This window comes from Hippoglossus hippoglossus, chromosome 2 (genome assembly GCF_009819705.1).
Source record: "Hippoglossus hippoglossus isolate fHipHip1 chromosome 2, fHipHip1.pri, whole genome shotgun sequence".
Lineage (NCBI taxonomy): Eukaryota > Metazoa > Chordata > Actinopteri > Pleuronectiformes > Pleuronectidae > Hippoglossus > Hippoglossus hippoglossus.
This window is the reverse complement of record NC_047152.1, coordinates 4097943-4122443: the sequence shown is the minus strand read 5'-3', so window position 1 is coordinate 4122443 and position 24501 is coordinate 4097943. Positions and strand designations below refer to the sequence as shown.

Sequence of the window (24501 nt, the reverse complement as noted above, 5' to 3'; positions counted from 1 at the left end):
AGTGTCCAGATGAGAGGCAGCATTTCAAAGTATTCTGTTGTTAAACTGCACACAGCCAGAGGAGGACATGATGAAGTTTGAGACATTCTTGAGGTCACTTGCTGCTCTTCATCTAAAAGCTTCTTCTTATTCCATTATATTACAAACTGTGATTTAAATTAGACATTTATCTTCAAATAAACTCATGAAGAACAAATGTGAAAGCCACTGGAACAAGAAATATACACTCCTGTCAGTTTCTTGTCCATATCACCCATTTCCTTCCAAACAAAGTCAGCTGACAAACATATGAAATCGATGCTCTGACACAGGGAGGCTGATATTACACAATTAAACTACACACAGTAACACTGGATTACGTGCTGTGAATCCTGTCTGTGTGTGTGTGTGAAGGAAAGGCTAAGATGTGACTCAAGGATTACAACTTGAAATGTCCCCTCTCAGACAAGAGCTAACACTTCCTGCTTTCCTCTTGAGTGGAGTAAATCCAGCTGGGCAGGTCGTGGCAAGCGCTGCACCATGGGAAGATGCGGAAGGTGGAATCATTCTCGTATTTTGGTTGTTTTCGGGTATCGGCGTTGTGTTGCTGAAACCCTGAATTTAGTTAGACGGACGCAAACGGCGCAGTCAACTCTTTTAAAAAAGGGCAGGCGAGATGGCCGCTGATAGTTTACCCACAATAGATGGAATGTGAACATTTCTCCTACATAATCTAATCTTTGGATGCTTCTCCAGTTTCTGCTGGCTGTCTTAGATTAGTTTAAAATGAGAATATGTCTCCCAGAGTAAAAGACTTCAATCCTTTGCAGTAAGACCGCCTGTTTCCCAAAAGCAGCCGAGTATGCTTTCAGCTATTTTGGAACAACAAATGTTTTTATGAGCCTGGTTCCAAGACGACAGACTAAAATGTCTTGTTTGGGTCCAGAAAAAGGAAGAATAACCTTGTTAGACGTTGTGGTATGTGGATATAAATGTGTTGTAAATGTTAAGTGGCAACTAAAAATACAAAACAAAATCCAAACATGTTGTAGAAGGGCCACAGATACAGCTATAAACTGTATATGGTGTTTAAAAATCCCCCTGGAGGGCTGGAAACCCTCCTCTTCAGAAAGGTGGGGTTTTCTGCAACGTGGAGACCTACCGAGTCAGCTCCTCCATGAGCTGTGTGTGGTCAGGAGGGAAGAACTTCACCACGAAACGGAGGATGGTGTTTTTAGGCCCTGAGGGAGGGAAATAACGGGATATGGGTGAGAACCGAGGGGCGGGGGGAGGGTAAGTACAGATTCAGAAGAAGAGGCAGACAAAACTGTTGTGCCATACATTCCCCTGTTATCCTATCCAGTGTCTGATTTTAAAAGATCTGAGTCTTTGTGTATGAAACATTTACTAAATTACCCTCAAAATTCAAGGGCCAAGATCTAAGTTCTCATTTTCTAACACTTTAAATGTCATAATTACACTCGTGGTCATTTCTGAGCATCTGTGAGCTACTTACGTCTGATCTGTTTCAGCGTCGGCTTCAGCAGGTCCAGCCACACCTGTGGACGACAGAGACCGACTTTACCATCATAATAGTGTCTCATGACATTCTCTTACTGCAATGCAGCTGAAAAAGGTTTATTTAAATAAGTCATTCAGTAGCTAAATAAAACTCTGGATCTAGTGAATTTGAATGGGGTTTCATAAGGGGACTATAAAATAAACAGAAACTATGAACCAAATAATCTATATCTTATATTGGGCTTTCTATAAATATTAAAACACACTGTTGCAATAAATGCAACAGCAGCTCCTTATGATGCATAATGGAAGAGTCATTATATCAATACTGTCAGAACATGAACATGATGCTCCTTGTAATGGCTTTTGACATATAGTGCAGTATATTTTCAATCTGGGTAATTTATTACACCTGTAAAATTCCCCACTAGCTAACATAAAAAAGATAAACACTTCGCAGGGTGTGTAGCTTTGTGCACTTGTGTGTGCGTGTGCTGACAATGTCGTCGTAATTTCTTCAGTATTACATCTTTTGTGGTCCACTTCAAAACCGCCTCAAGCCCGAGACACAGAAATGCACAGTGGGTACTTGTAGCCGAGCATATTGAAGCGTTTGTATGTGCATATTGATACATGAATGGGGCAGGCTATGAATGTTGTCCTCCAGCTATGGGTTCCTTTATTACGCAGAGACAACAACAAACTGCAGACGCGGCCCCAGGCATCTACAACCAGCTGCTTCTTTCATGAAACACGTAGAAAGTCCAGGTGAAAGCCGCGACGTCTTAAATCCCCAGAGGAGGATAAACGAAAAGAGACTCTCCCCTGCAGAGTCCCTGTGTGGCGCACTGAGCTCCTCCATTACATTACGTTGGACTAATCACAACCTTCGCGTGAAGCGGAGTGTGCACCCATGTCATTTAGGCTAAAGTTAACTTGTGGGAAAGGGAGAAGGAAACGTTGCTGAGATCCTCCCGACCACATGGAGGAGAGAAAATCCTCTGCGTGTGCTGTGCAAACATCCTGGATGCTAAATCTAGATCTGTGCAAGTCACAGGGTTTTTTGAAATGTTATTGGAATAGGCTCCTTTCACAAATACAGCACTAAAAAGAGTGAAGACAGATGATGTTTGTTGTACTTTTGTGCAAAATGTTAAGTCGGAATATTTAAGAAAAGGGTTGAAAATGTATTCAGCAAAAATACCGTCATCTTGCGCTGGTCCTGGTACTCCAGTCCGAAGTAGTCCCCCTCCGTCAGGTTGAGGTGGACACAAGCCAGGTCGAACAGCACTTTGCCAGGAGAACGTTGCTGGAGGAGAGGAAGAGAGGTGGAGAAAGACTAAATTAAATTAAGATGAAAGCGGAGGATAGAGGAATTAAAGCAGACGCCACATTGTCACACAGCATCTCATCAGTGGGAGAGCTGATAGTGGAGTATTTTTGAACTGACTTTACCTAAATCCTCAGTGAAAGGAGACGCGTATATAAATAAATGAAAAATCCTGATGCCATGTTTTCTAATTCTGCTGACCTTTGACCCTATGTGAGGTCGAGGCTTCAGGTTTGGGTCTTATGAGTAGCTGGAGGCCCAGGCTCAGCTGGGAGTCTCCAGAAACAATCACAACGCCCCAGGAAAGAGCACATGTGTGCTTCAAAACACTCGTATCATCTGTGTTCTGTTAAATGACGTCGCTCTACCCAGTGCTGGTATGTTAGCATGTTAACCATAGTTCTTTCTGGAGTCGTTCAGCAGCGACAAGCATGAGGACTAAATGTGGGACCAAACGAGACCCAGACATGGAAGCGAACCCAAAATTAGCACAGAGCAATTTTCTCCGAGGCGGTTCCAGCGAAACGGTGCCACCCTGTCAGTCCGCGGAGCGTCTGAGGAGATACACCGTGCTATTACATTCAGCGAGTCTGATTAGGCTCCAGTGGAGGTCTGTTATGAGTAGCTATTAAGACACGCATTCCTGCCGCTGACAGGCACATACAGGCAAAAACACAGATCCGAGATTGAGATCAGCAACAACAGACAAAACCTATACAGTCTAAATGTAGGAAGGGTGGGTGATGATGTTGTGACTGGGGCATTTCATGATGCTGAACATTGTGACTATAGCTTTTTAATTGGTTTTACTGCGTCCTGAACATACAAAAATAAAGAAAACATATCCTCTTCTTTTAGATCTGTTATGGGCCTGTTGCTGCTTAGAAAGCCATAAATAACACTGACTTTCAACTATTATTAAGAGACTTTTATTTAGCCATAGAGTTACCAGGTAATGTAATGACATGAACTCTAGAAACTGTCCAGAAAATTGAAAAAGACTGTCTGAAAGCAACTCAACTTTCCAAATGGCATGCACCTAGTTTCAAAAGTTATGATTATTTGCCACGATAATCCAAGTTATTATTGATCTGCATTTTTGTATTTAAGAACAACCTCCTGGGTATCTCTTATAGAATACTATTAAAAAGACAGAATAAGTTCAAACTGCCAGGATACAAAAAGGATGGATGTAGAAACTGCACAATAGAGGCCACAGACAGGAGGGAGTGGTGAGCAGAAAAAATGAGGAGGAGAGGGATCAGAGCAGCGCAGGGCTCGGTGTGAGCCAAGTCTGTCACCATCTGGCTACCGTGTGTGTGTGTGTGTGTGTGTGTCCATCTGTTTCTGTGTGGTTAAGACTGTCTGTAGGGACACACCCACATACTGTACTCGACCGCCCACACGCATGCACACTTTCAAGCTACCCAGGCCTCTAGAAACAACTGATATCTGACAATTTCACGTCAGTTCGTCTGCAGATGGACGCGACCTGGCTGAATGACAGCTCAGTGATGTCCTCGCGTGCATGTTATGTCAGAGACGACTCGGAGCGTGACTGGCAGATGCCACAAAGCTCGAGGATCTCTGGAGTTTGGACGAAATCCAGATCTGGGCCGTGATCTGGTTTAACTGAGGTTAAGAGGGGAGAGGAGGAGGAGGTGGGAGAAAAGAATCTGAGTTTAACGCAGATTAAAAAGCAGGGAAGGAGACAGAAAAAAATAATAATCTGGAAATCATAATTAAATTTGGACAGAATAAGAAATCTCTATTCTTTCTTCAACTGACAGAATAATTTGATAAATTGTGCTTTAAATTGGACATTTTTCTTCAGAGAAAGAACATATGTTAAAGCCATTCTGTTATCACACATTGATTTGTGTTTACGTACCAACCACATTTTTGAGCCGAGAAAGGAGGAGAATGACATGAAAGCCCCAAAAAATGAGAAGGAAAAGAAATCTGTGTGTTTTGGAAACGGCTCGTCTTGCACAAAAGGCCGCGGCTGAATTCCAAGTGTGTTTTAGGAAAAAGCAATTTCCTTCAATATCATCAAACCCTTCTCCGGTAAAGACAGCGGGCCTGTGTGAATGCATTAGGGAGATATCCCCTATCACACTAAAGTAATGTAAGACGGTGGAATGCAGAGGGGAATGTCACTGAGGGAGCAGGGGTGAAATCTTGAAATATCAAAACCAGTTACAATAACAGAGGGTTCTCAATCACTTGAGGTGTCACTGTACAGGTGATATATCTTCTTACAGACGTGTGCCACATTCTTTGTTTCGTGTACAATGCTCGTGATTGGAGCAAATGAGCAAATGATATTGTTGATATTGTTTAATGAAAAGAAAACAGGGACCTGTGGTACCAGTCAAAATCGTAACTGTGAGGATTCCTGAGTGGAAAAAGAAAACGTTTTAATGAAGAAGGGAGGAAAGCAGTGTCCCAGTCCTGGTCAAAACCATTAGGTGTGGTCAGACTCAGCTCTTGTCAGGGGCTGAGGCAAACCTCTGAAAACAACGGTGGCTGAACTGGATCTCGTTACAGGCAGGTTTATAAAATTCAAATCATATTTAAATTTTACTCTGCTGTGCCATAATTTTACAGGCTATGTTAGTCTAATGGTTTTATTTTAAATTAAGAGTGCTTCACTTTCTCTAGAAAGAAAATGACTTGAAGTAGAACCGATTGTTTACAAACTGGTAATAGGCACAGAGACAGACTGAAAATACCGCTGGTGGCTAAGGAGGTTCTTTCAGGAGGAAGTAGTTTCCTGTTGTATGAGATAACATTTCAGTTATAGCCACCATCGTCAGCCACGGTCAAAGGCAGTGGAGGATACCATCCTTATACTTCTGTCACATTTCCATAGAGGATATGATACAATCTGTGTGATGACCAAAAAGCTGCCAGTTGTTTCAGTTCACGATTTCTACTCTCTCCCCGTCTAACACCAGAGTTAACACAGACAGTACAACAAGCAGTGGTGCTCACCGAATGAAAGTGGCACTCAAAATGGAACAGTCCGGCCTGTTCTCGTGATCTGCTCTGATCTTGGCAGCAGTTCGCAGCAGAGGAAATGGACCCTCGGTCGGGGTCAAACATGATATCCATATATATAGGTGTTGTTGATAATAAAAATTATGGAATAAAAATAGGCTGGGTGTCACACTTGCTGGTGCAGGGATGACGGGAAAGTGTTAATGACAAAGCACCACAGGGAAATCTCCCCAGCGAGGTTTACATTTTTAAAAGTTTGAGTGTCTAAAAATAACCGCTGTGTGCGAGCGTTGAGATCTTTCAGCTGAACAGAGCCGACGAGGCCCCCGTGGAGCCCAGACCGGGGTCTTTTCAGTTCAAATCACAATCGCCTCATTCAGCGGCTTCCATCAATGAGCCTTTCTTAGTCGGCCAAAAACACAGATGGATATAGTGTCTTATCTAGATGTGGAATGAGGCTTTGAGAATTTCATATGCATACAGTGAAACATTCATCGGCATGTGTACTCGCATGCAGACGCAGAATAAAGAGCCTGAAAAAGAATTTCCAGCTCCAGACAGTAAAAGCAACCTGCAAAGGGCAAGGTCGCATCCATAAAGGCAGGGTCCAGTTTCACACAGCTGTCCTGTTGGGCCTTACACCAAACACGGCTCTTATTTTTTAAAAAGATAATTAGAGGGCTAGCCGGTCTAGCAGGGAGCCTTAATGACCGACTGTCCGGCAGTGAACTGTGCCGGAATCTGGCTTCAAGATCTAACACAATAGGAGGACGAGTGGCGACTTCAAGAAGTCGTCCAAACAGCTCCAGACGTGGGAGAAGGAACATTAAATCCATTTAAAACCATTCAAATCAAATGTTCTTGCTTGTGACAAAGCTAATGAGGATAACACAACATGCTGTTATTGATGGGACAGTACAGAGCAGAAAAGTGACTGCTCATTTTTCCAGCTAGTGAGTCAGAACAAATAAATAAATAAATAAATAAAGCATGAGAGGCCCTTTTTGCTGCAGCAGCTGTATCAACTGCTTCCACTTCCTGTTTACTTTTCACATGACTCATGCCCTATAGCAGTCATTCCCAAAGTGTGGGCTGCGGCCCCCTGATTTGTAAGTAAGCAATAAATTACCACAAAACATTTATGATTGATTTTTAAAAAAAAGTAATCATCACAGGTAATGAAACAAAGACATGAGATATAAATTCCACGTTGTTCTTATTTTATCTGACCTATATAGCAGGTGTCATTGTTTTTGCTGACCGTCACATTAACACTTGAACGCATCATTAGCGGGGGAATCATAGGTGAGGGAGAACTTTGTTGTGAGCTGGGTCGAGCAAAGATGGAGCAGAGGAAAGCTGCTGATGACGAAGGGGAATCAGGAAGTCCAACTGACTCATTCAAAACTAAAAAGAGGACTCGCAGAAAGGACTCAAGTGAGTACCTGTCGCTGGCCCAGAGGACAAACCCCAAGCCTGTGTGTGCTGTGCGCTGAGATGCGAGCTAACGAGACCCTGGGACCATGTAAAGTGCGCCGCCGCCATTTAGAAACTAAACATGGACAATATTTATCCAAACCTCGAGCACCTTTTAAAAACACGCTGAGAGAGCATCGGAGCCAGCTACGCGGCAACATCAGCCCTCTCATTGGTTGGGTGAGTTACAGGTGACACGATGTCACTTTACACGATATGTGATTCAATATCAAGTATATCGAGATAAACTGCTTGAAGTGTCAGACTAGAGGAATTCCAGTGTTAATGTCAGTTATCCAACATGGTCAGCTGGAAATTTGATTGTGGTGGATCCCGCAGGTAGAGAAAAACCAAATCTATCAAACAGCTCAGAAGATAAGTGATGAAAATGTATGTTCTGCTTCTACCTCCCTCTCTCTCTCTTTGTTTTTTACTTTGGATCATCCCCTGTGTCACTCCATCCCCTGTCTGGCGTCCAGACTCCATTTCGGCTCTTTGCCTATCAGGGGCACTTGCCAGTAATCCGTCAGCGAGTCTGTTTACTCATCAGAGTGCGTCTCTGCCAAACCCACCCCCCATCACTGTTACACAGCAAAGCCGTCGGCCAGCAAAAACACACACACACACACACACACACACACACAGAATCAAGCAAACACACTTCCTCCAGACGTCTCTCGTGCTGCGGCGTCTGCGTCCGGCTCGTTTTGACCCCGGAGGCCTGCAGCTGAGAAAACCTCCATATATTTCCCTTCACTTTTCTTTATTCCTTTTTTCTTCTTACGGCTTTTCTGTGGCTCCCTTTATGTCGGAGATGAACAGTTAATGAAAATGCATAAATTACAGTAATAAACCTCTCGAGCAAGTCAGTCGTTAATAAAGTGGTGCCTTTGTGAGACCGTACAAACTGTATCTCACACTCATACTCGATGTCAGTTTTTACATTTCACATCTAAAAGTCTACGTGGATATATTTTACCTATTCATTATTTTGTTTATCTTCCAGTATTTCCTTCGCTCTCTCTCTCTCTCCTCTGATCCTGTCTTCCCCTGCAAACCCACGGCCAAGTAAAACATTCTCACCATCTGTGGTGGTGCGCTGAGGGTTTACAGAGAAAGCCCAGAGTGCCACTGATGCAAATGAACTATGAAATACCCCCCAAAAAATGACAGGACATTTTTTAAGATTTTATTAGAAAATTTTACTAAATAAGGCCACTGGGCTGATCTGAAACAACTGCAGACTCCAAATCATGGCTTATCATACTCTTGGCAGAAATGTGTTTTTCAGAATAACTCATTACTCCACACATGCAGGAAACAAAAGAAAGCGTCTTGAAGGGAATTGGCATGAAGTAAAAAGGGGTGTTTGAAGGGTAGTTCTCCTCTGTAGCGCTGGTCTGGTCTGCAGCACTCGGACTTATGTCAACAGGGATAGAAACCAGATGGGTGAGACTGACGATAAGAACTCTCCACGGGGGGGGGGGGGGGAGACAGGGGTAAAAAAATAAAAAAAGTAAAGAACACCTCAGAGCTGTTGAGTTTCTTCCCTCTGTCTCCTGCTAGGAATTCCAGCATGGGGTCTTTTCAGCACAGCTCAGGAAGTCCATCAATTAGTCAAAACTCGAGACTTAAAACAACCATCAGATGTATGTGATAAAAGAAATAACAAATGCATAAGAAAGTTACATAAATGGAAAGTTGAGGACAAAGAGATATTGATACTTGAGAGAGCATGCTGTGTCCTGTTGCTTAACTTCAGGCCAATGGGACAAAAATCAACAGAGAGGACGCAGCTTGAGTTGGGGGGGATGTGCAATGGGAAGATGTTTTTTTTTAAAGTCGAAACCGTTCTTCTATCTCTGTGTCAGTATGCACGCCGGCATTTTGTCCAATCTCCTCACAAGCTGATGGAACGATTACAAAATGAGGCAGATCGGGGGGGTTGTTCCCTGAGGCGATGTTTCACAGGACCAAGCACAGTATAGTCGATAGAATCTGCTTTAGTAGTGTCATGTTAAGAGTCACTGCATTGGTGCGAGATCTTCAGCTTTGGAATTAAGGGAGCTGCTTAATGACAAACGACAAAGATCCCCCCACCCCCATTGTGCACTGGTTAACCCGGCTGCCGCTCCTCTAATGTCACAGCAAAGAAAATGCCAGTGGGTTTTCCCCATAGCGTGTTAGCATTGGCTAATGCATCTTCTTGAATGATGAAGATATAAAGTGGTACAGCCTTGGTGCAGCTGCATCCACCGATTGGTGAAATATTTGGGATGTACTTTCGATATGGTTTTAAATTATATTTCTTGAATTGTTCACTTTGGGGCATTTTTTGGAAAGATTCGGTATTATCCTGGTATGAGGTTAAAGAATCCCACTGGCCTGGACACTACAATTTCCTCTCAAGAAAAAAAAAAGAGAGGAACACGAAATACCACTAAGCAGTGGGACAGCTGGGCGAGGCTTCCTCCCTCCTCGACTGCCCACCAATCACGTTCTCTCTATAAGATTAGGTTAAATGGCTTAACCCAGTGGCCGGTTCCTCCATGCTGCCAGAAGGGAAAGGACTCAGGGTTCATGCACACGCACACGCACACACACACACACCAAACTGGACTGGTGAATACACAGCAGGTTGGTAGAACACCTGCTATAGCGTCCTGCAGTGACAGCGAAGGTGCGGTGGGAAATCAAACTGGCAACACCCCTGGTGCAGGCTGATGAAAATGCCTACAGGCTGCGATGAAGACGACAGTGTGTCTCAGTGTGCACGTGTATATGTGAGTGTGTGTGTCTGCATGTTACGGCTCAGTGCACAGTTGAAGCAGACAATTAAATTGAGCAGCAGAGGGGAATACATGCACAGTTTTGTACCATTAAAAAAAGCAATTAGTGTCTTGGGTAGGATGGTGGCGGGGACGTTTGTACTACGCCTCGTGAAATAATGAGGACTGTAAATTTCACAGCACACAACTGCTTTGTCCCCTGAAAGCATCTGGCACTCCAGCAAGAGAGACGGGGCGATAAAATGCAAACGGTCGACCAAATGCTGCAGGCTTTTATCTTAAGTGTCTGACAGTATGTCACTGTGAGTGGCTCCACTTCTCCCTCTCTGCATCACAAGTCAGTCAAACCTCAACCTGCAGACGTGATGTCATTATTTCCAATGTCCACTGCTCATGAACGTCCATAGATCTGCTTATAGAGCTCAAGGAAAAATTACACAAACTGTTATAACTCCAAAACTTTCATGAGAATAATCAGTTTTTTATGTTTTCTTCAGTATCAAAATAAACCAGTGATGCTTCACGCCCAAATGTAAACAAACATGGTACTGATAGTCTCCTTTAAAATCTCTTTAACACTTCCACACTACCAGAAAATAATAGCAAATCACACGCTATAGGATATTATTATGATTATTGGTCCAGAGGCAGGGCCGGACCACCTCACACATCTCTCATGTGACCTCATGGGGAAGCAGATGGAGAGTGGCGTGGAGCGACAACTTGCTCTAATGTCAATAAACAAAAGTAGACGGCGAAGCGATGTTGTCAACACCGGTTATCTAATTTTTCAGCGAGATTTTAACGCTAGCTGACATTAGCCTCAGAATGTTATCCGATGCACATTCAGCTGCTCTGGTCTCTCGGTCTCGCTCACTGGCTGTGACGTGATCATCGTGATATCAAATCGTAAAATATCAAACGTGTTTGATAAATATCAGGGTGGCCCTGATGATTCTGTGGGCATTACGGGAGGTTTAAAGAATGGCTCTGTAACCCCTCACACTACCAGATAATCTGGGCCGACGTTCGCTACAGACCAAGGCTCCAGACCAGATTTCTCCTCCGATTTCTGTAGTCTGAGCCCAGCTTTATACGCTGGTCCAAAATCTCCCATCGATGTTTAACTGGGTTGAGATCTGGTGACGGCAAAGGTCACAGTGTGACTCACATCAATTTCATTCTCGTGGAAACTTTCATGACCCTCGTGACCTTTGGGTGGGGGCAGCGACATCCTGTATCTCCTTTAATTCCTCACGTCCGCAGATTAAAACTATGACGCACAAATGTTTGACAATGCAGATAAAGACAAGCTTAATCATTATTAATGGTGTAGATACCTAAGCCTGGATTGTGTTGCTGTTGATGAGACAGATGATTTACAATGAAAAACTAAGCCTGCATTGAACATGTTTGTTTGTGCCTTAATGGGGACACACAGATGATTTACAAGTTATCAACATAGCCAAAAAACCTTCAGTGCATTTCAAAGTGGATATGACGGTGATATTAAAGCATGTCCATCAGCACTCACACAAACAAAACACACGCACACAACCTATTAACTTTCAACTGGAAATGAATCAGTCAATCGGCTTCAATCAACTTCAAATGAAATGCTCCCAAAAACCGATGTGCTTAAAAACAACACTTCAATCAAATAAATCAATCACAGCCAAAGTCAGTAGCGTGTTGATAGCGATTCATCAGGGAGCGCAGTGCTGGAAACTCCCAATCTGAGATGTTAAGGAACAGTCTCTGCAAAAGTGAATTAGGATGGGGTTGTCTTTCAGCGCTGCAAGTATGATGAGATTTTTGCATGACGAAATCGTTTGACGGAAAGAGAAAGAGAGGCATTGAGTCTGAGACTGATGATAATAAAAAGTAGGAGAGGAAAGAACAGGAAGGTGAGAAAGGGTGAAAACTTTTTCTCCAAAACATCACATTTGAGCACGCATTCCTCCGCTAGTTTCTCGGAGAAACGCGCAGCAGGGGAGACGCCATAGAATTCCACTGAGGCTTCTGGAAAACATCCAGACGGAGGCGAGGAGGGAGCGAGGAAGGAGATTAAGAAACACTTCACCTATTGAAAGAAGACCGAGCGCTGTGTGCTCCCACAGACTCACTCAAGCAATGTCCAAATGCTAAGGAGAGAAGTTACACAGCTCGGTCCAGAGCTGCGTCAGAGACTGAATGAGGCACCTCAGTGGTCTTTTATATCTAAATCTAATAGGGCGCCTTGGGTTTTAATCTGGTAGCTAAACTCCTCGTTCCCTCTTGTGCAGTTCTTTTCTGGTTCCCATACCAAGGACGATGGACTCCCATGTTGAGGAATCTCTTAATTCCAGATCAACATGCAACCTTAAGGGTAAAAAACAAATCAAACTAGAAGGGCACTCGGAGAACACATACCTCCGCCAAGGCCCAACAGCCCCTTTATTAAACTACACTTAAATCCACTAGATTTGTATTTGGATCCGCACCAAATTGCTCAAACTCATAGACTTCAGTACCTGAAACAAATCCTGAATCCAGACCAAAATTTAAAGGGTTCTTCCCTGATCCATACACCGAGTTCATCCGTCCAGTAGTTTTCGTGTAATCCTGCTAACTTCAAAAACATAAATTCTTTGGCGATGATAGAAAACTTATTTTAGGTTCAGACATGAAAAATGACCGCCACATTTGCCTGCATTGCTCGAATAAACAATGTGTTCCTGGGGAGAAGTCATGCTCCCCCTCCTCTCCCTCAGCTGTGACTTTATCACCTATACCGAGGGAAAACCCTGACACGAGCTAAATACTCTCCGGCATCATCGAGGGAAGATTTATGGCTGCAGCTACAGCTGGAACCAGAGCCTGCAAACATCTGTCGAGCTCACGCCAGAGAAATCAGAGTAAAAGGTTAATTTTATGTTACTTTGTACAAACTTGGCTCCCCCCTAAATGCCCCGCTCTGACAAATTGGGCTTCGGTTTCCAGGTAGAGGAGGCCGAACAATCAAAAAGCCTCATTATACAGCAAATTTGATCTGATTAGGAGAAACAGCACTGCTGCCTGAAGCTACGTACTGAGTCCAACAGCAACACGTGTCATTAAATACACCGTACAGCTTCTGTTTTTCAACCTCAGCCAGATTCATTTGTTAAATACGGAGCTGGATACCCGCCAGGGTGTCTGGTGGTGGTGATAAAACCCACCAGCCAGCAGTTGATGTTACATTGTGTTTAAAATGACAACGCTGAGGTTTTACCACATGGTGACAGGGAGGGTGAGATGATATTATTGTAGCGCCACAGCTCCAATTGAATACAGGAAATAATCAATATCCCACTGGTGAGATTATAATGACAAGGGGAATTTGTAAAAGCAATAGTGAGAGTTTCACCACATACACAGCCCCAGCTCAAAACCCAGACTCGTAATCCACAAAATAAAACGACTAAATTGTAAGGGGTGGTTTTGTGTAGAGGAGGTACAGTGATTACCCTGAATGGGGCCCGGCTCTTCCACTATTGGCCTCCTCACTGGGGACCTCATTCACAGCAGTTACACAAAAATCCCTTCTACAGCCAAGCAGAGCGGACAGTGTTTGCTCATTCACCGGCTTCTGTGGGAGTCGGATGTGTGTCTGTATGCATCTTTCTCCTCCTCCCGAGCGCCGCAGTCTCTCTTTTTCTCTATCGCAGCGAGTGAAACACTTCTCTTTTTCCCTCAGTGGGGCCCACTTTGTTTCGTTCCCACCCCCAGCTAGCTCCCTTTCAGAAACAACCCCTCGGGAATCGCCTCCTTCAGAAATAGTCTTCCACTTACTGGGTAATAATCGCTCTGTCTTGTCCCCCCATTCCCTCCTTCCTAGCTCAGAGGCAGCTCCGTCTGTGGCCCCGTCTTTGAACTCAGCACGTCTAAATGCTTCCACGTGGCTCCATGTGCACACACCCACCCTAAAAGCCAAGTTACAAAAGGCATGCTTCTACTGAAACCATGTAACACCAGAGTGTGACACAGCATGGGGAGAGGACTGACAACAAATAATGCAATTCTCACTTCTTTAAATTAGTTTTTTTTTTTTTACTTTAACAGTATGAAATTGCTCTTTTCCTTTGCTCCACGGGCAGGTCAAAGTTTGGGGTCAACTTCATAGAGATAAATAATAATAAGTAGCTGAGAGGAAACTCAGTCCACAGTTAGAACTCCCTCTCTGAGGTCTCTGACCACAGGAATGAGACAGTGGATGCCAACCATTACATAATACAGAACTGAGCCTCTGTGTGCAGGCATGCTGCATCCACATGTTCCTCAAACCTGCGGTCGGGACACCACAGAGAGTCTGAGAACATTTCTAATTCAGACATTTTGCCATTTGTCTCGATTGGATTGTTGCTGTGAGCCTCTTAGTCACCATGGCTACACTTGACAAAACTTTGCATCCATGCACTGCGCAGTTTGTGGTGATTCTGGAGGCCGATTTAATTCGAGCAATTCAAATCGTTGACTTCATGGAGACGTAAAGGAAAACAGGCTGTCCACTGAAATGACAACCGCTGGCAGATTATATCAGCTGGAGCTGGCAGGCTAACAGATGCTAACCCCTGAAAAATGCATCACGATCATAAACTGTATATAAAGATGGATGACGTCTATCCACTTCCTCCCACTATCCAGAAGTTAGGCCAAAATATCTCTGATACAAACAATGCCATTTTGCCGATTTAGAGTCTGCGCAGTAGCAGAAGTTCCGTTTTTATAGCATCAAACAACTTATTACAACCAAAAGTAAAGAAGAAATTAGCACTTGAACATACAGCAGTGTGACAAGAACTACTTAAAATGACAGAAACCAATCTTTGAAGCATGAATTATTCTCTTGGTTCGTGTCCCATCCACTAACATGGAGGAGGACGGAGTAATCCACCTGGTGGCAATCGAGTCAATTTGCCTTCACTTTTGGGATGATGTCATTTCTTCCCTCTTTACAGTCTGTGATGCAGTAGTTTGTGCTGTGTGTTAGCTCAGTGCTAAAGGGAGGATGGTGCATCACCCGTGTATTTAAATGATTGAAAAGCATAATTTATTCATGCTCGGCGATGAGAGACAGAGAGCGAGGGGGGGAGGGATATTGCATCTGCAGATCTAATAAAATATGTATTTTAATAGGACTGTCTTTAACTCGTCTTAAAAGTCCATCTTAGCATGCACGCATTGGAGATATATTCAGGCACACATAACATTTAACATTTATGTGGCCCTCGTGAGTTCATATAAACAGTATCAATATATGTAATGGTGTGTTACAGCACTGGATTGAGCAGGGACTGGGAGGGAGAGGTGGGTTAACATAGAGCAGCTCTCTGTGGATGATGATGAATGAAGCCTGACAAACGCTACTGTTAGTACTGTACATGTTCCAGGAGAAGAGGAGAAGAGAAAGAGAGCAGAGGTTTTCGAGTTCGTATATTGGAGCATTCCAGAGAAAACAGAAGTCACTCTAACCCATCACCTAAAAGTTTGAAAAAAGTAAAAACCAATATTAAACAAAACAACAAAACCAATCAATCAGTAGGAGGAAGAGAGGGGAGGAATGAAGAAGACGAGAAAGAGAGAGAAAAAGGAAAGGAGACAGAAGGGGAAGATCACAAACCCAGTATTTCAGCCTCACCCTGAAATAACAATGTTACACTGTCTTTAACCATCACCTCTAGCTTCAGGGCAAAATTCTTCAGAGGAGCAAATACAAACATCCCCAACTTTCATTTGAGCACTTGAGCTGACTGGTGAAAGTTTAAAAACAACTTTATGAGTCAGTCTGGACCAAATTGGGACTGTCTGGTTCTGTGCGCGCTAATTCACTAATGGGAGGGCTGCATTAAAAACTAATTTCTCCAGCTCTTGTTGGGGACGAACAGTCGAGGTCTCTGTGGTGGAGGCACAACAATGAGGCAGTCATACCTCTGCTGTGGAGGAGGGATGAGACGCTGTTTAACCCACATGAGCGTTTCTAACAGAGCAGAATGATCTGGCTTTAAAACATTGACATGCTAAATATACAACTTCAGGCTGAAGCTGCTTTCAGACATGCAAGTGTTGATATTTTCCTGAAAATGCATGAGAACAGAAATGTCCAGGTCAGTTGAACTTTTCCGACCAGCCCCCTTAGTAAAATGTCTGAGTGAGCTCACGCGAGAACAGATCAGGAAATTTTCCAGCGGACATGTTGACATGTTGACGTTCTTAACATGTGACAGCCACAAAACTGGAAGATGTCATTGAAATTCCAGAGCTTTTGGCGATAAGGACTGGCGATAAGTAAAAAAACTAAAACACAAGATTCCCACAGTGGAATTTTTACGTCAAGTCCTGCCTATCCCTCGCCTGAATGTTCATCCTGTTGTTGTGAACCTGTCTGATCCGGTCAATTTTCTGCTGCCTTCTTCATATGTGTCCTAATTTTCTGGACATTTCCCAGAGTTCAGCTATTAAAAAAGCCAAATTCAAATGTTAATCTTGAAGAAATTGGAAAGAAAATGGGTCTTTGTGTGATTCCACTGCTCCTTTTGTCCTTTTTTAAAAAGGTGTAACCGACTCACTATCTTCCTTTCTCAGTCCTTTCATATCTGCTCCTTCCACGTGTATCATTTACTCCCAAGGCAGCCGGCAGCACAAAGGCCCATCCATTTGAAATGTCAACTGCTTTACATCGTACCTCAGTGAGTGAATGTGTGTGTGTGTGTGTGTGTGTGTGCATAATTGTGGCAGGGGACTTGTAGCTCATCTATCACAGGCCTTGGGGGACTGCTAGTCCATCAAATGATGTCGTCTGTAAAGCGCTTCCATCATCCTAATCCTCGTAACCCTCCCCCCTATGGTCCTGAATCGCTCCCTAGCTCACTTTTAGACCATAACACACACACAAAAGGTCAGGAGCCATGCAGATCATAAAGCCACAATCCAATCATGCAGCAAAAAACCCTCGCAGTGATCTTACTGCACCTCTCGCACACACGCCTCGCACACACCCCCCTTTCCACTCTGTCCTTCGCCTGACGTCCACTGAGAAAGTCAATCTTGACGTGGATATACTGGATGGTCTTGCGGGTATTAAGGTCAACATGCTAGACAAGGCGTGAAAAAGTAATAACCAATCAGACTCCACTGATTGAAAGATAGATGGGGTAGAAAAAGGGACAGCGTTCTCCTTTTCTATTATATCACCTGAGACGCAGGAAAGAGACGATGGAAATGCGATGGGAGAGTGAAAACTCCGTCAGGGCACATGTGGCTCCATATGCAGGTCTTAATCATGACAAGTATTATACATATATGCTTCTGCTGAACCGGTGATTCATCTCAAGCGAGGGCAGGTCTACGGGGCGGGGGGGCAGATTTAACTGAGCTTAACTGATCTCCAGGGAGCAGGCAGCAGGTCTTCATCTTTGTCATCGGGCGAGTCACAGAAAAGAATTAAATTACAGCTGCAAAGACACCACAGACGACCACGAGAGAATAAGATGTGTGCAAATCAAAAAGAAGGAAAAAAAACTCCATTGTCTGCAGATCTGAAAGGAACAAAACACGAAATATTGAATTCACGGTCTTTTTGTTTTGCTCAGCGTTGCAGACCTCTCTCTCTTTATCTTTTGTGTGTTTTGCTTCAAATCCAGTATTACTGCATGTCATAATGTATTGTAGCTAACGCACATTCAATCCTATTGAAGAAACAAAACTCAAAAATACATAATTTAATTTAAAAACCCAAACCATTGGATTTGCTGTTTTTAACAAAGTGTTGGTTAATGAGAAGTAAATAATAGAAAATAGATCCCTATAAATCATTGTAGGGATCTATTTTCAGCTGTGGATTAATACAAATTTGGTGCCGAGTATTCTCCAGCAGCAGCAATGACTTAAAATTAGCTGCATGAAAAAGCATGTCGCCCAGTGCACCATTGTTTGGATATTAATAAGCTGTATCAGTCTTTAGCTACATGGACAATAATTGTTTTCTCGTCTTTCATGAAATTTGTGGACAGTAAAAAAACATAATCCTGCTACTTTCACTAGAGGAAATTACCCCGACAATGCAACATATTCCATTTGGATTTGGAAGATTACTGACTTTTGTATGGATGGGAAAGCCATTATTATTTTCTCCTCACTTTTGTCCCTATAAAATTGGTTTAAAAACCTTCTTCTCCTCAAACAAGTGCAGTCACTTGTTCCTTTCCTCCACCACACAAACCAAAATGGTTTCCTTTGGAATCTCCCCTTCAAATCGCAGATGCCTTGACCTAAACCTCAACTGAGCGAATCTGGGGCAGCGTTCTTTTCTTGTTATGGAAAAAAATAATCACCAAACAAAGATTCTCTGTGAAATACAAGTAAACACTACATAAACACTGCAGCTTAAACGGATTAAAACTGTAATCAAACTAAATATCGGAAGAGCTGAGTCAAAAGTGGAGCGTGATGTGTACATTTGTGGATTCCTGAATTTGTGTGTTGCAGGACATAAGAGGAATATTATGTTCTGGGTAAACCAGTGCAGAGCCAAAGCCACGATTAGCTTCAATGAAGGGCTTCACTGATACTGAATTTCGATTTAATAGGTGAAATCAACTCAAGGCAAATGAGAAAACTTCCTCCATTATTCAGCAGGCACACAAACACACACACACACACACACACACACACACACACACACACACAACAGATGTAGCAACACACACACACTGCACATGCTCTCTACCTTCAATTATTTACCAGGTGGGAGTGGGTGATAATGTTCTGCACTCACACACTCCTCCACCATGCTGCTTCCACTGCAAATTAATAATGAAGCCTCCCAGCGTGTGTGTGTGTGTGTGTGTGGGTGTGTGTGTGTGTGGCTACAGTGGTCACTAATGCAGTGTGTGCCGATGTCTCGTCATGATGTTTTATTGATGAAATACACACAAACTACAGTTTCTCTACATCAGGTCAGAGCAAGACAAAGGAAATGACAGTAAGTTATAAAGAAGTCTAATTATCGATGTAAAATGACCTTGTTCTATAAATCTATGAAGGGAAAAGATACATTCGATTTAAATGGTGTCCCTACAACTCTCTAGAATCTGCTTTAAATCTAATGTGTTCCACATTCCTCCTCATGGGAATCCTGATAATAGACTCTGCTCATGGTGCTGGGGGGGCGGGGGGGTACACATTCCCACTGACAACCTGAGGATACAGCTGATAGAAAATAAATTGGATAATATACTATAAAATAACAGATTATGATGATTTAATACATCAATGATGATTTATGTTGAGTTTATAGAATTTTTTTTGAAGCTCTGAAGGTCAAGTCTCATTCTCTGTGGAATATGCATTCAAATAATGAGCCTGTTCCAAAGCAAGCTGTGGCATCATGATATCAGACTAAACTCTAACTGGGAAACAAAGCGTCAGACCCAGCGTCAACAGCCAACTGCTCTCAAGGATGCAAAGATACAACCCGTCGGATAGGTCACAGCTCGAGTCAGACTTTTTGAAAGGATCGGGATGGAGCCCGATACTCATGGAGCCCGATACTCATGTTTTCTTTTCTGCTCCATACTCATTTGCTTTTAAAGAAGACTATATGAAACCATAAATGTTTAAAAGGCACATTTAGCAGATAGCCAACGTTAGCAAAAACTGACATGATATATGTATTTAGGTGTATCCTTCTCCTCCAAAGACGACATCTTTGGACCTTGAGGATGAAGAGGTCACAGCAGCACCTGTCCAGCCGACTGTACCTCAGCAGCCTGAATCACTGACCTCCGAGGAGGTGTATCCTTCTACTCCAGGAATCAATGTGTCATCTAATCTGGACGTGACTCTGGATGAATACTTGAAGGATGTCAAGTTTAAGACCATCTCTGAGATCCTGCCTGTTCTGTAGTAGGTTTGTTGGATTTTCTCTTTTCCACTCCCAGAAGTTTCCAGTGTAAATGTGTCATTTCACTGTATATTTCAAATCTGATGCGAAGCAAATACTATGTCTTCACAACAAACTATAATAATTAATTGTGTTTCTTCAGCTGGCGACTGCACTGCTCTGCCTGGAAGCCCTGGATATTGTCCACAGCGATATCAAACCGGAGAACATCATGGTGCTGGATAAGTGGCAGAAACCGCTACAAGTGAAGTTGATTGACTTTGGACTTGCTTGCCAAGGCCCCGACATACATCCAGGCTCAGGGGGACAGAGTCTGTTATACAGGTAAGGCACACAGCAGTCGCAGAGAAGACAACATGTGGCAGAGATGCTGCAGCTTTGTGTCACTAGTCGTTTTCTTTTCATACATGAAGTTTAATGTTGTTTATTTTGTCTCCATCAGGGCTCCAGAGGTCATGTTGGGTCTCCTTCACAGGCAGCCTATTGACATGTGGTCTGTAGGGTTGACTGTGGCAGAGATGGCTCTGGGCCGCCCCCTGTTACCTGGGAAACACGAGTACGACATCGTAAGTATCTTCCTCACAGATGCAGATAGTTGCAGCGTCCTGGATTTGTTTCTCGGCTCTTAAATCAGATCATATGTGCGTTTCCAGATGAAAAAGATTGTGAAAACGTTGGGTGAACCGCCCACGGACCAACTGGACGCTGGACCACGCAGCATGCAGTATTTCAATATCTGTGGGACATGGAGACTGAAGGTATGCATCCATCGATCATTCTATCCTTCCATCCATCCATCCATCCATCCATCCATGATTTACCCTAAACTCTGTCTTTTTGTAGACTTCATTAGAATTGCATGCTCAGACTGGGCTCCACTACAGCGACAGGAAGTGCTTCAACTCTTCATGTACCCTTGAGGAGGTACGTTAATGTTTGTTATGTCATATTAATACAAGAATGTCTTCAACAGACTCCTCAGGAGTCTTATTCTTTGACTGCATTTGCATCATTTGATCCGATCATTAGACATATTCAGAGCTTTGTCATTCCAGATCATGTATCAAGGCCTCATAGCTGAGGACGAGGAGGAGGTGGAGCACTTCATTGATCTCTTGAAAAAGATGTTGAACGTCAACAAGAATGAGAGGATCACACCTGCTCAAGTACTCAAGCACCCTTTCCTCGCTGTGGAGCAGCATGGTGACGGCCCACACATGACTGTCACCATGGAGGAGCCCTACGTACCTCAGCAGCCTGAACCACTGACCTCCGAGGAGGTGCATCCTTCTCCTCCAAAGACGACATCTTTGGACCTTGAGGATGAAGAGGTCACAGCAGCACCTGTCCAGCCAACTGTACCTCAGCAGCCTGAACCACTGACCTCCGAGGAGGTGCATCCTTCTACTCCAGGAATCAATGTGTCATCTAATCTGGAGGATGAAGAGGAGACAACAGCTTCCGTCCAGCCTGGTTAGTCACATGTCTAAATCCCTGACAGACTCCCGGTGTTTATTTTTTCAGTCGAACTAATCCAACATTTCTTTTTGGTTTTCAGAGGTCGTGACTAAGAGCAGAAGAAAGTCGGCATCAAGACGCGTCAGGACGTTTTTCAAGCGCGTCAAAAAGGCCTGGTGCAGCTGCTTCAACTGCTGCACTAAAATGCCATGAGCTCCACATGGAAATTTTTATCTCAGTATTTCTTTCTTTCTTTCTTTCTTTCTTTCTTTCTTGATTGCAATATTTCATAATATTAGCATTTAAACATTTCTTGATTTAAATATTTCATTATAGCAGTATTTCTTGATTTCCAATATATCCTTATGTTAGTATTTCTTTGTCAATGTCAATATGTTTGCATTTAATATCTATTAAAAAAAATGTTTAATGAATTTTGTTTTGCCATTTCATTATTTCTTAATTCAATAAACCTGTGAAAACCTACAAATAAATATGTTCATGATATGAGTGGAGAAAATATGGAGTACATTAGAGAGTTCTGTTAAGGGTATGCTACACACACACACTCCTGATCCTCCACTTTGATGAAGATTGGTCTTTAGTTTGAGTAAATTTAAAGTGATATGAATTAATTAAATTAAAAAAATTAAAAAAAATGTTATTTTTCCATTGACTTCCTTAGAGTCTTATCTGCTCTTTTCAGCCATTTTTCTCTGCAGATACAAAAAGAAAGCAATAAACAGGAAGTTTTGAACGTAGCATTTCTTCCATTTTTTTTTACGTGGAATAATATTACTTCGATGTGGCACCTCTCTCTCTCCCCCTCCCACAGACACTGGAGCCCATCCCTCTGTCAAACTGTCCACTCAGCCACAAACGCATCCTCAGGCACTGACACACTAACGACCACATACATTCTTGTCATTTTCGCAACAGCCAATTACAGCTCCCCCCCCCCCCCAGAACTGGCAGCTCTGGATGCTCCAAACGCCAGCTGAGGCAGTGTTTCTTTGCAGATTCTTTCTTAATTATCATCGCAAAATTTCAAGCTGATAGTATGGCGGCCAAGGTTTTTTCCGAAAAGAAATACTGCATGCGAATCAGCGAGGAGGGCATGAAACCGAACCCTCCGTCAGCTTGCAACAGACATTAATTCAGAAAGCAATGAGACACCCGCCCAGAGATCACATACCAAAGCAGCACAGCACCGATGTCATTAAAGCTGCCGGCGGTGCAGCCTCTCAGAGGAGTCCTTTCTCTAAACAGCATTAGGAAGTCAGAGAGCTGCTGTGGACAAACACATACCTCACACTCACTTATATACACACGCACTTTAGATGCCAGATCAGGGTGAACACAGACTGGAGTATACAAACAGTACGCAGTTTGTATAAGAGAGTTAATGATGGGACAGAATCAAGTTGAGGTAAAGAGGAAGGATCAGGGGTCCGGAGGTGGGGTGTGCTCAGACAGGAAGCTGGTTTCTATCCCAATTCCTGTGTATCTCCAGGAAGTGGAGATAGGAGATAAGACTCAAAGGTGAATGGAACATACATGTAGATAGCCATCCTCCTGCAGCCACAAACTGTAGATGGAAGGAAAGTGTATTTGAATAATCGCCACTGATCAGCCCCCCCTCCTGGGTTGTTTTAAACAGATGAGACAGAAAGATAAAGACAAGGCCGATCAGCTGAACCCTGAGGCATCGCAGTCACCTGACAATAACTTCTTTATTAATTTATTAAAAGATACAGACTTGTGCAACTGGTTTTAGCCAAACATACCTGTCTGCATGCTCATCCTGGGAACAACAGATCTCCCAAATAAGATCATTTTAGTTTATTTATACACGGATAAACATTCCCTGTTCCTCTAAAAGCCACAGTTTCCAATCTGGATTTGTACTATCTGAATTACGTTTTGACATAAGAAATGAAGGTAGAAGTCAGAAGTCTGCCTTGAAAATGTTTGTTTTGAAATGCATTTATCAGACGAGCTGCGTGAAACAAGGTTTTTCATGTAAGTAACAGCAGCTATGGTCTTATAAACAGCCTCATGAGCAATAAATAACACAAGAAAACTGTCGGAGAACAACAACAAACACCCAGAAGGGGAATAGTTCCCAAAAGCAACGTGATCAAAGATAGAAATCTCTTCTGCCATAACGAAGAACAGGAAACTGTTCTCTCAAACTTCCATGCACACGTTGCACCTAAGAACCACAACTATTGATTGTTGATTGACAGTGAGTTTGGGCAATTCATTAGTCTGCGAGATACATATTTACACTGAGCAGGTTTCATGGGTCAAATTCCTTCGAACACACTCATTTTGCAAACATCCAGAGGTTCATGGAAGCAAAAGCAGAGGCACTCACCGATATCTGAAAGACTTCCTGCGTGTCATCGAGCATCTGCACCCGTATGGAAACCAGTCTCCCGGGAGGCTGAGCAGGAGGACGCAGGCCCGGCTCCAGGGTGGACACCCCGAAACTTTCAGTGGCGCCCAGCCTCTGCCCGGCTGTGGACGGCCTGTCGGCGGGTTCGACCATTGCGACGTGCGCTGCGGTGTGGCGCTCTCGAGCTGCAGGGACCTCCGTTCACGTCTGGGGTGGGGGGGAAAGATAAAGAGCGTTAGTTGGTTACAAAATGTCTTTTTATGTGCTTCAGCGCAGCAAAGCCAACAATCTCACTATGTGATTTGAGGTATTTTTGATTTTTGGCTTCTCAAATATATAGCAGCCCATTTTAGGCTTGAACAGTCAGGCACTTTCTGTAACACCCAAGCTTTTACATAGGCATGCAGCCTAAATAGAACCGTTCAGGGTGATAGTACATTTCTGTGCACAGCTTCATGTAGTGGAAAAAACACAACATAAAAGTCAGATTTAAAAGAAAGTAAGAGGCTCTGTTGTGGCAATGAGGGAAACTTTGCCAGGAGAGAGACTTTGTCCTAAATTAGTTCAAGAGATATGCCAAAGAGTTCAGTCTGGGTTAAATTGGCTGTGCAACATGTCAAAA

The 24501-nt window shown here is 43.3% G+C and overlaps 1 protein-coding gene across 2 annotated transcripts in view; it reads right to left on the bottom strand.

Annotated features, from left to right (window-relative positions):
• The window catches only part of LOC117778435 (FERM, ARHGEF and pleckstrin domain-containing protein 1-like), a 51194-nt gene that overhangs the window by 21012 nt on the left and 5681 nt on the right, over window positions 1-24501 (bottom strand). For both annotated transcript variants that reach the window (XM_034613992.1, XM_034613986.1), the window contains exons 2-5: window positions 23859-24086; window positions 2705-2809; window positions 1496-1538; window positions 1142-1220 (exon numbers count right to left, since the gene is read on the bottom strand). In XM_034613992.1, the coding sequence (XP_034469883.1) occupies window positions 1142-1220; window positions 1496-1538; window positions 2705-2809; window positions 23859-24032 (401 nt within the window). In that variant the 5' untranslated portion in view covers window positions 24033-24086. The remainder of the gene's footprint in view (window positions 1-1141; window positions 1221-1495; window positions 1539-2704; window positions 2810-23858; window positions 24087-24501) is intronic.